This window comes from Leptonychotes weddellii, chromosome 6 (genome assembly GCF_054177405.1).
Source record: "Leptonychotes weddellii isolate Sample4059 chromosome 6, ASM5417740v2, whole genome shotgun sequence".
Classification (NCBI taxonomy): domain Eukaryota; kingdom Metazoa; phylum Chordata; class Mammalia; order Carnivora; family Phocidae; genus Leptonychotes; species Leptonychotes weddellii.
Window position 1 is genome coordinate 36,602,057 of NC_138374.1, and position 13,971 is coordinate 36,616,027.

Consider the following 13,971-nt stretch of genomic DNA (forward strand, 5'->3'; position numbering starts at 1 on the left):
ATGTGCCCAGAGCTGGTGCAACAGCTTCTCTGCAGGAGTCGTTTTCTCCATGCTGGCTCTGCCCTTTGGATCCGGCAGCTGGTCGTGGTGCCAGTTACTGGCCAGGGCCAACAGGAAGGCAAGGCTAGAACCTCTGAGCTCAAAATGGGGGTGTCAAATATCACCTCAGAACTCCCAGCCCAAAGTGAAGCTGAACCACCCCTTCTGTTGATCCATCTTCTGTGTTTTCTGTCTATGGCTTTCCTTTCTGGCCCTTCTAGATTCTCCACAAATCTGTCTGTAACTTTAATAATGATGAAAAAAATAGCCATTAGTCTCAAAACATTTAAACACTAGCTTAAATTTCTTAGATTGATTCATCTATTTGGAGAAAGAAGTTAAACTAAAACAGCAGGCTTCTCTCTTTAAGAAAAAAAAGATGTTCCATGAAAAAGTGGGAAATCAGTTGTTCGGAATTCTTTCCACTGAAATATGAAATTGGAACAACTAAAATTGGCAACTGGGATCAAAAAGAAAGATTAAGCCAAAAAAAATTATTTGGAAAATTAAAAAAACAAAGCCAGAAGATTCTGGAAGGTCCATTAAACAGCCAGCTTCTAAAATGGGTTGTGTCTGCATAAGTTCTTCCCTCTTTAGTCCTTACTGTCCTAAACTACTTCAGTCCATGAAATGGAGCCTATTTCCCAGGATTTAGAGAAGGCACTTCTGCATCTTTCTCTGTACCTGGTTCCATGATTTAATAGCTCTGTAGGTCAGTAAGTCCTTCCTGTGTCTGACCTAAATCCTGCTTGCTGTGGATTTTGAGCACTGTTGAGAACAGTGTTCCTGAGGACAGAGCAGAGCCATCTCTGTTCTACAGTCAGTTCATGATCATTTCTCTTGGAGGAAGATTTTCAAACCCTTACCTTTTGAAGACCTTATTCCGATCATTGTTGTGAAAGACAAGAAACTTGGAATATCCGTTTTGGAAAAAGAGCTCCAGAGCGATGTCCTATAAAGAGAAACCCCTTTCACTGCTGCTGAAGTTGCCTGGAATGGAGAGACCCCAGGCCACAGAGCCACTAGCAATGGGTCATTTGGTTCTCTGTGTCAGGCAACCCTTCCTGGTTGGTTCTTCCAACCTCCCCAGGGGGTACGAAGATCTTGGCGACGGTGAAAAGGGGAGTCCCTGCAAAATGGGTAGGAGGGCAGGGGGCCTCAGACTTCCTTTGACTGAAGCAGGAAGCAAGAGCCCCACTCCCAGTATAAGCCAGGAACAGAGAGACGGAGGAAAGGGCCCAGTGATACCTTCAGACACTTTCGCTTCTGGGTCACAAGTTTGGTTTCCTGAACCAGAGAGTCACCCTATCAGAAACATTAGGGGAACCATTTGGGTGGGTGCAACTCGCCATCTGGGCAGCACTGTGTGCCGACCTACAGACTTGCAGGCCCAGGTCTCTTTGCCCAGCTCATTTTGCAGAGCCAATTTGATGTGGCCATGCTGACCTAGCAAGGGTATTTTGTTAATGCCTAAATGAACTCTACATACGCTCCTCTCTTTTTCCTCTCTCTTCTCCCTCCCTGTCTCCCTTCTTTCTATTCCAAGCTGTGTAAATAACAGACTTGGAACAGCCACAGAGAGAGTCTGCATGGAGGATGAGGCTCAGGGATGAGATGGGGTCAAGGAGAGGATTCCCAGGGCTGGAGGCAGGGGTGAGGCCCGGGCATGGAGGCACAGAGGGGACGTTGCATCCAACAACACAGTCAGATCCTGCTTCCACCTGGCTGAAAGTGAGCTCTCCAACTCCAGTTCACTAGGCTCCTGAGCAGAGGCAAAGTATCTGCGATGATAAGCAAACCCCTCTGGCTGGGGGGTGCACTAGGAGCCTCGGATATTTTTCTACAAATAGAAATCTAAAAACTGTGCAAAACAGATGATCAAGGTAGACATTATGGTTTCTCCTGGAAACCTTGAATAGCCAAGATCTGACTCTCTCCTGGGAGAACCCAAAAGAAATGGGGGCCTTGCTCACAAAGCTCTTCCTGCCCCCAAATCCCACCCTACTTGGCCATGCTCACGTGCCCTCCTGCTTCTCCCTTTCACTACTGTCAGGCTAACCAAACATCTGGAAATCATCACTGTTTACTGAGGAGGACTGAGGGGGAAGAAACTCGCTTACTGATACCTATATGCTACTACCTATAACCTATAAGGTAGGCATAATCATAAAATAGTAATTTCAAGTACTTAGTGTGCCAAAAAATGTGCCGAATGCTATATATGTAATGGTCACAAAAGACACAAAGTGGGGTTGCTACAGTGGCAGAGCCACGGTCAGGATGAGGCCCATGCTGGCCACATTGCCCAGAACCCTCCGGGCAGGGCTTCTCCCAGCTGTCCCCTTCTCACTCACTCTCCTTGCAAAGAAGCACACCAAGATCAGGCAAGATGAAAACCAACACTTTGTGGGCAAAATCAGTGGAGAGGGAGGAAGAGGGCTGGTCGGATTCTAGCAGCTTGCTGATCCTTTCTAGAGTGAGCCCCCCTGAAAGGCCTCCCTGAGCTTCAGTGTCAGAGAATCATAAGGACCCCCTCCCCGCCCCCGGCAGGAGGATCACATGATGAATTACGGACCCAAAGACATTTACCAATAAAACACTCTTATGGCTAGGTTGATTAGGGTCCAACACTGTCCCCCTGTTGGCCTTAGCAAAACGGAGACCTTACAGAAAGGGTAGAGGAGAGATCGGGGCCCCTCCCCTTCTATAAGGGTGGTCTCTCATCTATTCCTCTGCCTGCCACCTGGGAGGCCTCTGGACACAGATGCAGCTTTGTTACTAGTAAGGCTGGGCTGGGGAGGCCAGATGTGTCTGAGGCCAGCAGGGGCTCCTCTCTTTGCAACTCAAGTGAGAAGCTTCAGGTTGTGCCCAGCTGGTGGCAGAGCCCTGCCTCTGAGGGGAATTGGCTCCCTTAGCCCCTGGTGAGCCCCTGGAGGCACTGGCTGAAGCCCTGGGACCCTGGTTGGAGGGGACAATCAGGAGATCTCCAAACCACTTGGACCAGGAAATGCCTGGGAGTTTGGAGATGGGTTTGGCCGTGGGGAGGGCAAAGGGCAGGGGCGGATGTCAGTGGAGGTGGACCACACGCTCAGGGCAGGCTGACCCTCGACTCTCAGTCAACAGCTCTGCCATGAGGCAACGGAGCTGCCCTGTCCTGTATTCCAGAATCTCCAAGGCCGCTCTGGGCATGTCAAGGGGAAAATAAAGCAAAGAGGCTGGATCCTAAATGACGCACCAAGAGAGAGAAGGTTCCAACAGCCAAAGAGCAGGAACTGGGGAAAGAGTGAAGCAGACGTCACAACTGCCAACCAGGAAACCAGGCCCAACACAATTCACACTCACAGATGTGTCCCAAAGGGCACTGGGCTGTGCACAGGTGTGAAGGGGGTCACGGAGTGTGTCCCTCACCTTCTGATGGGGCCTCACTAGCACCTGGACCACCATGCCATAAGCTGGCGCCCCCTCTCGCCCCCTCCGCGCGGCATACCTGTAGCAGGAAGCGTGCCTGCCGGAGCTCCCTGAGGTCCCTGTAGCTGTGGATCTGGCACGAGTAATGGTCAGAGGACCGGTCTTTGCTGCACATGTTGAAGATGAATGGGTCACTGATGCTGGAAAGGAAACAGGACAAGCAGTGAGAGGGCGTGTGGAGGGCTTGTTCCCCTGCCTGCCCCACGGCCCCGCCTGTGGTTCTAGAGACACTGCTGACCCACCGACTCCCTTCGGAGCTCCTGCCTCTGTCAGCCCTGCCCGGGAGCAGGCTGGGGCACCAGTGTCACCAAGTGAGGGGACAGCCTCCAGGGCACACAGTGGCACAGGGTGCAGGGTGTGCGTGTAAGAAGGTTCTCTGGGTACAGGGGTCAAACATGGGTCAAGGGGGTGGGGAAGAGTGAAAGACCCCATTACACATGGAGAAATTTCAGGCCAGAAGGCAAGGGCAGAAAGATGAAGAGCCTCCATAGAAAAGCCTGTGTTCAGCATGGCTTTGGCAACATGGGGCCTGGGGTGGTCCAGCCACCCCTGAGCCCCAAAGACGTGTGCAGCAGGCTGAGAGCGCCAATGGGCTGGAGGACACTGACCACAGCATTGGCGGTGGCCCCCAGAGCACCAGCCCCGAGCCAGGAGCCCTCTCAGAGGGCAGAATGACCCCCTTGGGAAGAGAGGGAGAGGAGAGAAAGGGAGAATCATGAATTGGACTCAGATTCATCCCAAAGATGACAGTTTGTGCACTGGGAGTAACGGAAACACCTTTAGGGAACCAGATGAAGCTTTTCACCACCAATGAACGGGGACTTAACAAAACTGATTTCAGTTATAGACTTACTTCTGAGTTATGCAGCAAATGTAAATTGTGTACATGTCTGCAAAAGCTCTACCAAATGCCCTTTAAGGACTGGCGAAATGGAGTGCCCCCCCCATCCCCAGGCACCTCAGCCCTCAAGAAGCTTGTGTATCAAACACAGATCCAAAGAGCCAAGAGCTGGAAGAGCCCCTGCACGCGCACAAGGCGGCGGGAATGGGTGAGAAGCTGGCATTCTGCCTGCTCCCCACCCCAGCTCCGAGGGTGGCCCTCCCCACCCGGCCTGCAAAGCAGGCCACTAGGCCTCCATGCCATGCCTCCCAGGGGAAGCAGAGACATGGGTGTGTGACACAGGTCAGCAGAACTTGTCCAATCACCGGTCATTTGGGGTGGCCCAGCATCTGCAGTGCTCAGGGCTTGGACTTGTGCACGATGCACATTTTGCCCCTGAAGGTAGAAGGGCAGGCTGCTCATGGAGACACAGCCTGAGCCCGTTGTTCAGCCTCCTGCACAGCCAGCCTTCCAGGATATAGACTCAGCCTTTCACAGCTCCTCCTGCACCTTCTTAGAACAAGCCTCTCAGATCCCTGCTCTGAGCCACAGAGCTGTAGGATTGATCAAATACAAATGTGGCTTTGGTTCTGGATGCTTCTGCCTCAGTGCTTTAATTCAAATCTGCTGGCTAAGACCTAGGTCACTCCGTCAGGGGCTAAGCTGAGCTTCCCCTGAACTTCTCTGACTCCCAGTGGGGCTATGGTGGTCATTCTGGTTCCTACCCTTAGCTCAGGTCAACCAGCATCCCAGGTCAAGGCACTGATGAGGATGACAGTGACGCCTCCTCTGTGCTCCCATAACCCCAGGTTTGTGGGCACAACAGCAAATGTCATCTCTACCTTAGCCACACCTCTCCTGGCAGACTATGAGTGAGTTCGCTGGGGCACAGACCCACGCACATGGCTCTCCATGTTCCGCATCCTCCCTGGAGCTCTGGGCATGTTTGCTGAGAGGCCTGGCAACTATCATGCCCTACAGCCTGCCAACCACGTCTGCTGTCTCATAATGAACCCTTACAGAGTGTGTGTCATTATTATTCCCAGAGCAGAAATGAGGAAACTGCATTCCAAAGAGAAGTGACTTTTCCAAGGTCAGGGGGAACTGGATTCAAACCCGGGTCCTCTGACTCTAAAATCCAAGCTCATTCACTAACACCTTTTCTCCTCTGAGGCAGAGAGGCTCGCTGGCTTTTATAGAGCTCTCCCTGCAAGCTCCCTCCTTTCAGTGTGCTCTCTGCTGATTGATCCTGCAACCCGGCATTCTGAGACGTGAGGAATGGTGACATGAGGAAGAGTGCTCTGGAAAATGCTTTTAGGAAGGAACTTTGAGGAGGAAATGCACTCATTTTTCTCCTACTTGGAGGGATTGAATAACCATATAGGGCAGGAATGCTCAGACAGACCCGAATGCTCAGGAAGACTAAACTCTAAAAAAACATTATTAAGTTCACTGATGTAATCCAAACTGGAGTTCTGTCTTATGTAGTGTTAGTCACACACGGCTGTGACTGGGTCTCTTGGCCAACGCTGTGTACTGTGCATTAAGTCAGAATTCAAGCACCTAAGGTCAATGAATAGAAAGGAGGAGCAGATTCATGTTCTTCTTTAGGTACAGCTGTGGTCATAGTTTATAGGATGGTACTCACAGCTCTTTTGCCTGACATCTATCATGACATATGCAAGTTTTCCAGAGTGGTCATAGTATAATTCTTAATATTCTTAACTAGGGAAACCACAGTAAACTAAGTGATAATCATATTGGTTGACCTGGTCTTTGAGAGTCAAACTGGGGATGTCAGACTAAAATATTTGAAATTATTTCTGAGGTTATCTGATTGTTGTCAGAATTTATACCTGTAATTTTAACGCAGAATCAACCACTAGATCAAAAACTCTTTACCAGACTCAGTGCACATCTGACTTGCCTCTTTGTGTTTATGGAGTCTACCCCAGTGCCTGGCACAGTACAGAATTCTGGTAAGGATTTGTTGAATCGAATTCAACAGAGCAATGGTGCTTCAGAATTGCTGACTGATGTGGAGAAAATACCTGATTATAAGCACCCTATCACAAAGTACCAGCTGGATGGCTTGGATTCCCACAAAATGAATCCAATGCTGTACCTTGTGAGCTTGCCTGCCACTATTTTGGGTAGAGTAGTGTGTTCCAAGAGGGATATGTTGAAGTCCTAACCCCCCCGTACCTCAGAATGTGACTTTTTTTTTTTTTTTAGAAATAGGGTATTTGGCCCTAATCCAATAGGACTGGCATCCTTAATTAAAGGGGAAATTTAGACACAGACAAACACACAGGGAAGATCTTGTGAAGACACACAGAGAGAAGGCGGCCATGACTGGAGTGATGTATCTGCAAGACAAGGAAGGCCAAGGGCTGCATGGACACATAAGAGGCTAGAAGGAGCAAGGAAGGATCTTCCCCTAGAGCTGTGGAGATACCACAGCCCTTGATTTTGGACTTCTAGCCTCCAGAACTGCGAGGCAATAAATTTTTTTAAGCCACCCAGTTTTTGGTACTTTGTTATACAGCCTTAGGAAACAAATATAGTCATTCTATTCAGGCAACAGGGGATCTCACTGAAGGCAAAATAAACCTTCTGGAAAGGTTCTTACTTTCTGAGGAAAGTTCCAAAGTACACAAGTGCAATCAATGCTGGAGGATTTGCACTGTTCCTGAGCTTTATTTGGGATATTTTTATGATGCATCAGAGAGCCTCTTTCAAGGTCTAGTGCCCAACTATACTCAATTTGATGGCAGTCTTTTAGAGAGACATTTCAGGGTTGCGTTAGCTTTATTTTTAACTGGCTTATTTATGTATCTTCCTTAGTCTCCGTGGTCAAAATAAGACTTAATCCCCATTGATCTGACATGATCTAATAGCCAGTCTCTGAGAACCACATCTTCATGAGTGCTAGCAGTTTCTTAGGGCAACAGACAAGACCTCAGATAGAAAGCACTGTCTGATTAACAAATACTTCTCTGAGGTCTGGTGACTAAAATTACTTAAGCAATTCCCAAATGATATTCCAGGGTAGTAATTTGTTCTCACTCCACTTCTACTTGCATTCCAGAAAAGTACATTTCCAGACACGGGAAGTCTCCTTCGTCATTGCAAATCAAGTGAGTACATACAACCTGACAATGGGGCTTCTACTGAAAGTGCAGATAAAGTCAGTTTGATCATGATTAGATGCACCTCATAAACACAATTTACCTAATCAATAAGATCTTATCTAACACTAACTCAATTTAAACCAGAGGTCGAGAGTGAAGCAATGGATTCTACAAGTCATTACACGGGCATTCCATGCATAGAGGTAGAGTAGAAAGCTTTCATCAGCTCTCAGAAAGGCAAGTCTGCAGACCCATTGTCCATATTGATCAGTATCAATAAAACATGAGCAATAAGATGGGATGCATGTGCCAAGTATTAATTATGTTCCTCCTGCCTTGGAAAAGCACAGAAGACTCACAGCAATCGGTGAACATTTGGTATGAATAAAAGATGGAATTTAGCAGAAAGAAAAAGGCCAAGTATTTTAGAGCAAATCTAAATCAAGGGAGGGTGAGCTGCCATACTATTCTTCCACACTCCTTAAACTCTTGCTTCCTGCATAGGCTGGAAATGATATGACAACCAGGTGTTAAAATTCTTAGTTATTGGCAGGTTAAGACTCTGGTTCTTCTGTTGATTGTCTATAATAGTGGTTCTCAAAGTGTGGTCCCAGACCAGTAGCATCAGCATCAGCTGAGAACTTGTTAAAATCTCAGGCCCTACTGCAAACCTATCAAACTAGAAACTGAGGTGAAGATGGGTCCCAGAAGTCCGTTTTAACAAGCCCTCAAGGTGACTTGATATTAGTTTGAGAGCCACTGGGTTAAGAGGTTATCTTGTCCTCATTTGAACCTTCACTAGCTGGAAAAATCAAGATGTCTTCATCCAAATGTATTCAAATGTGATGATCAAGAGGAAGCATATGACCTGACAACTGAACTCCTAGCAAAAGTGTGAACACAGTCACTTTGATTTTGAGTGGCTGTACTTTATAAACACAAGAGAATTAATCAGTGAGAGCAACCTGAACCCAAATAGAACAACTATACTTGATTATAAAGAAGAACCTCTGAATTTCCTGCCAAAGACCTCTGGTATTAGTTGGTATAAAAAAAAATGGCTCTTCAAATTTCTACCCAAATCTCATCCATCCTTCCAAACCCAGATCTCAGCGCATGTCTTCCAGTAGCCCTCCCTCAGCACACTAGCCCCATGTCATCAAACATGAGCCCAGAAGAGTCCTCCCGTGACAAGTATTTTGTCCCATGAAAACAGTGTGCTCCAAATTCTTTCCAAAAGAACCTGTTTGTGCTGCCGAGTGCACTCGTGTGCCTCACTCAGCATGAGGGGCAGAGCCTGATGTTTCACACAGAATGAGCAATCAGTAAGCTGTTGAATGAGTAAGCTGATGGGACTGGATTCAGTCACCCAAACAACCTAAGGCGAGATCCCGCTTGTCTTGAGGTCCATTCCATATCACATGAAACAGGAGGAGCTACTTCCTTGTTACCCACTCCAGATTTTAACTTTGGGAAACCACAGTCATGGATGCCTATGTCTTAAGGTTCTTCTGCTTTTTCTCATGGCTCAGTTTCAGGCCCAAACGAAGACCACAATAACACCTAGGTGGGAGGGGTAGGAGTAGGGGTGGCCGAGAAGGAAGTCGAGGCTCAGGGAAGAGTCTGCTAGAAGTCAGGAACTCACTTGGATAAGCAATGGCGGGTACAGTAGACATCCCCCACAGGAGAGAGCGTGAAGTTCTCGCAGATGTAGAAGTGCTGGTGGCCTAAGAGCAGGACCCCTTCGGAGACCAGATGGCCCTGCACGATCACCAGGGAGTACTTCTGTGTCACCTGGAGGGAGACAGCATCAGAGTCAGTCTGTGTGCATGTGAAGCATGCCCATCATTCCTATGGAGGGCACGAGGGCAGTGACCAGCCGCCCACTGAGAGTTTGGAGGTGAGAGCAGCACCTTGTTAGAGGGACAGGGCCACTGCTCGAGAGCTGCCCTGCTCTTCAGTCTAAGTGGCACTTCTACACCGAAAACACCGTTTTGTTATTTGAATTACCCAAAGCCACCCCCACCTCCACCAAGACACGTGGATGAGTATTTATGGCTGTATTGAGCGCATTGACAATCTTCCTCTCACTTTAAACCACTCCACAACCATGTAAAACATTCTGTAGTTAATAGTGAGGAGGGTTTTCAGGGTACCAGGCACCCTCAGTTACAGAGGCAATGGAGCTTGTCGGGGGGCCAGCTAAGTGGCTGAACCAGGACTGGAACAAGTCTATCCAGAACCACAAGTGTAAGATTGGCCCTGCTGTCTCTGCAAGGCCAAGGCTAGTCCAGGTATATGCAGAGGAGGCATGTGTTCCACCCAGATCCCTCCTTTCAGACTCAGGTTCATTCTCTCAGTAGCTGGAAATTCTGGAAGCTTTCCCAAATCACCTGTGCTAAAGAGAGTGCTTGGGCACAGGGCATGCCCCCTTCCTAGTGGCAGTTTCTACCCAACAACTGGTCCCTGCATGGTAGGAAGAGTCACCCTGTGTCACAATTCCACCCCACACCTCCAGCTCTCACGGAAACAACTGAAGCCTTGGCTGAGACTGCGTCAGAGTTGCACTTCTCCCTCTACATGACCCTGTGACTGTCACTCCCAGTGAATGTCCTGCGTGCACATCTCTGGCCCATAGCTGGATTCCCAGGGAGCCTGACCTGTGTTTGGTATGAACTGGAGTTCTGCATGAAGTAAGGACTCAGTGGGTCTTTACATGGAATAAATCCCTGAATAAGTGAGGGAATAAATGAATTCTAGATGACAGGAGCCCAGATGGACCAGGAGTAAGGCCAAGGCCAATATTTTCTCAGGGTAATTCTGTGCTAATTCCAGTTACACAAAAGAGGAACCGATTTTTTTTTTTTTTTTTACTATCTAACATAATCACTGTAAACATTTTACACATACTAACCAATATAATCTTTACAATAAGGCAAGGGAGATTTTACTACTGGGGAGAAAAAAAAGATGAGTCTCACCAAAGATCAGTCCCCTAGTAAGTGGCAGAGCCTGAGATTGAAGCTAAGCTCCCTACTCACTGTTGGGAACAATACTGGGACCACAGTGATGAAACCTGGAAAGCAGGCCTTGAATACCAGTTCTCCAACTCGTGCGTCAAATGGGATCAAAGTCAGGGTCAAGGCTTGAAAGTGAAGATTTGCCAAGGGTTTTTTGTTCCAAGACAAGCATTACCCACAGTCATCTCTGAATTATTTTTCCTAAGTGAGGACTAGCTAAGAGTCCTGGTACCTAAAACCCAAGCTTCCTGCAGGCAGCTGGCTCCCCTGGCCTCTCCTGCCTCCACCTTGTCAGTGGAGCTGGTCCTCAAACCACCTGCAGAGCCAGACCATGGACTCATTTCCAACTTTGTTCATTCATCCAGACAGTCACCTATTCAAAAGTTTGCACTCAGCACCTACTACATGCCAGGCCCTGAGCTGGGCTTCGGAGATAGAGGGATGGACAAGATAATCAAGAACCTTACCCTCATGGGGCTTAAAATCCAGGGGGGGGAAGATGGATGGTAAGCATGCATGTCAACCAATAAACTATCACAAATTGTGATATATGCTGAGAGAGAAAAACTAGGGTGATCACAATAGGGAAGAGAGAAGCTTGGAGGGGACGCTATTTTAGACAAACTCTGAGACCTGATATATGGTAATGGGGCAGCCATGGAAAACTCAGAGAACATTTGAGGGGAAAAGAACATCTAGTCCAGAGCTTAGAGGCAGGAAGGGCAGATCTGGGGAACAGAAAAGAGGTCAGAGTAGCTGAGATGAAGTTGAGAAGTAGGCATGCTTAGATCTGGGGGTGAGGGGTTGGGGGTTGGATGTCTTGGCAAGGCCATTGGGCTGTATGCTCATTGCAACAGGAAGCCATGGGAGAGTTCATTTCTGAAAGAGGACACTGGCTGCTGCGTGCAGAGTAGATCAGAAAGAGCCAAGAGTGGTGGAAACGTGATCAGTCATGTGGCTATTACTGTGGTCCATTGGAAGAATGATGACTTGGTATATGGCAGCAGAGACAAGTGGGAGGAAGGAGAGATGTAAGGAATCTAAGCAAGAAGAGGTAGAATTAACAATAACTGCTACCAGACAAACTACAAAACCAATAATAACAATAATAATAGGAACAATTGAGGATACACGTCTACTCTGAGATTTAGGCAATTGAGTGGAGCCCTTCGGCTTCCCTGGAAGCCTTCCCCAGAGGCAAGCACCATCACCACTTTATTGTACTGAAGGATAGCAGATGTGCCACCCCAAAATATGCCACTTTGTCATTACTATTTTGAGTCAAAGATACTTAAAAAGCAGCAGGTACAAGAAGGGCGCTCTGGTTTACCCTTTTTTTCCCTGAAAATAGGAGATAAAACTCCCAGGTGAAAAATGCCCTCCCTATATTAGGAGGAAAAGAACATTCTCAACACCTGAGACAGACAGGTCAGACCTAGAGAAATATGCACAAATAAATCCGGTTGGACGAACCTCCCTTCAGCCTCCCTGTATACTTTGGTTAGTTTTTCACAATTACTACACTGTGTTCAACTTAAGCACTTAGGCCTAACCACTTTTTGGGTTCTTCATTTTCCTGTGAAGACTCCCGTGTACCTGTATAAAAGTAAAATCTGTATTATCCTGTTGATCTGTCTTCTGTCAACTTAATTCTCTGGCCTAGTTGGAGAGTCTAAGAGGTTAGGGCAAAAGTTGGACGTCTCCTACAGTATATCCACCCAAAGAGATTCCGGGAATACATAAGATGATTATACATATCCTTTTTATTTTATACAAATAGCATATTCATATGCTCACTGTTCTGCATCTAGTTTTTTCCCTTAATGGCCCACCTTGGAACCCTTCCAAATCATCCAAATCACTTCTTACAGAGCTGCCTCTCTTATTAATAGGTACAGAGTATTTTCTTACAAGGATGTACTAGAACTTATTCAACCAATCTCCTACAGATTCAGGTTGTTTTCAAATATCTGGATATTGCAAGCAATGCTGCAGTGACCATCCTTGGACATATAACGCTTGGAACGCACAGGATGGTGTGTTGAAGGATATATTCCTAGAAGCCGGACTGCAGATCAAGGGTGTGGGTATCTTAAAATTTCCTCTATTGCTGGACTGTTTCCCTGCAAAGTGGACCAATTTGCACTCCCATCAGCACCGTCAGGAGGCTGTGATGCCAGCCTGTTTGAACTTTTCCTCTTATCCCTTTGTATAGAGGAGACCTCATCCTCAAGTTTGCACAGTGAGACGTAGACAGCCCCAGCACCAGCCCAGGCCTGTGTACCTCCAAGCCTCCCCCTCCCTGCAAAGCCCCACCCTTGTCCACCTTCTGTGGTGCCCACAGCAGGGGCGGGAGCACATTCCTATGAGCTTCTGGTGTTTTCCTTTGGGGAGAATTAAGTAACAACCAGAATAAACCAAACCACAAGAAAAATGTCTGGTGAGAGCTGGGTTAATAGCTTAAAAATTGATTCTGCTGGAAAAGAGTGGCATTTTAAAAACTAAAAAATGAACCCAAGTGAACTCTTACCTGCTCTTCTATTTAAATTAGCCCTGGGAGGGCTGCCTCCCAAGTTTACTCATAGTTAAGAAATCCCTCATGCCGTGATTCTATTGATTACTTTAAAAAGAGAGGAACTTCTGCTTCAGAAGTAGAATTGTTTTGAGGTCAGCTAGATGATATATCATCACTCCTGGCAGGAAGATCACTAAGTATGTGGCTACACCTGACCCCATGTATGATAAGGAACAGATTGGCTGGAAATCCAAAAATCCCAGAGCTGAAGTTATAGGGCCAACAATTTGCTGGGACATTCCATGGCAGCCCCTTGCCAGCATGTTCTCCTAGAGTCAGGCCTCAGTGTGCACATCTGCAAAAGGGGAAGGTCCGGCTGGAGGCCCTCTGAAGCTCTTCCAGAATGATTAGTCTGTGAGTTAGTGCAATGCCCTAATTTGATAGGCAGAAAAAGTGAGATGTGGAGCCATCCTATGAGATACCCAGAACAGTGCAGCTGCGTACATTTCCTTATATTTGTGTGCAAGATCTACTGCAAAGAAAGCTTTAGCCCCGCTCACATGGATCACATGTCCCTTTTGTACATCTTCTGCTTGGCTAGGCCCTGCTATCAATGCATTCTGTTCTACTGGCATATGGAATAAGTATTCTAATTTTTCAAAAATGCACCGATTGCCACAAAAAAGTTAAGTATAATAAGGAGACAGACTATATAAATTCCATTTATATTGGCTACCTGTGAACTCTGGCATCTAGATCACTTTTAAAAGGAGCATTTGGTGGCCAACAGACACATGAAAAAGTGCTCAACATCGCTCGGCATCAGGGAAATCCAAATCAAAACCTCAATGAGATACCACCTCACAACAGTCAGAATGGCTAAAATTAACAAGTCAGGAAACGACAGATGTTGGC

At 47.2% G+C, this 13,971-nt stretch overlaps 1 protein-coding gene across 1 annotated transcript in view; it reads right to left on the minus strand.

The window, feature by feature from the left end:
• Positions 1-13,971, minus strand: part of WDFY4 (WDFY family member 4) — a 236,720-nt gene that overhangs the window by 78,122 nt on the left and 144,627 nt on the right. Inside the window, exons 35-37 of the mRNA XM_081823086.1 lie at positions 9,167-9,315; positions 3,527-3,647; positions 906-991 (exon numbers count right to left, since the gene is read on the minus strand). Of these exons, the coding sequence (XP_081679212.1) occupies positions 906-991; positions 3,527-3,647; positions 9,167-9,315 (356 nt within the window). The remainder of the gene's footprint in view (positions 1-905; positions 992-3,526; positions 3,648-9,166; positions 9,316-13,971) is intronic.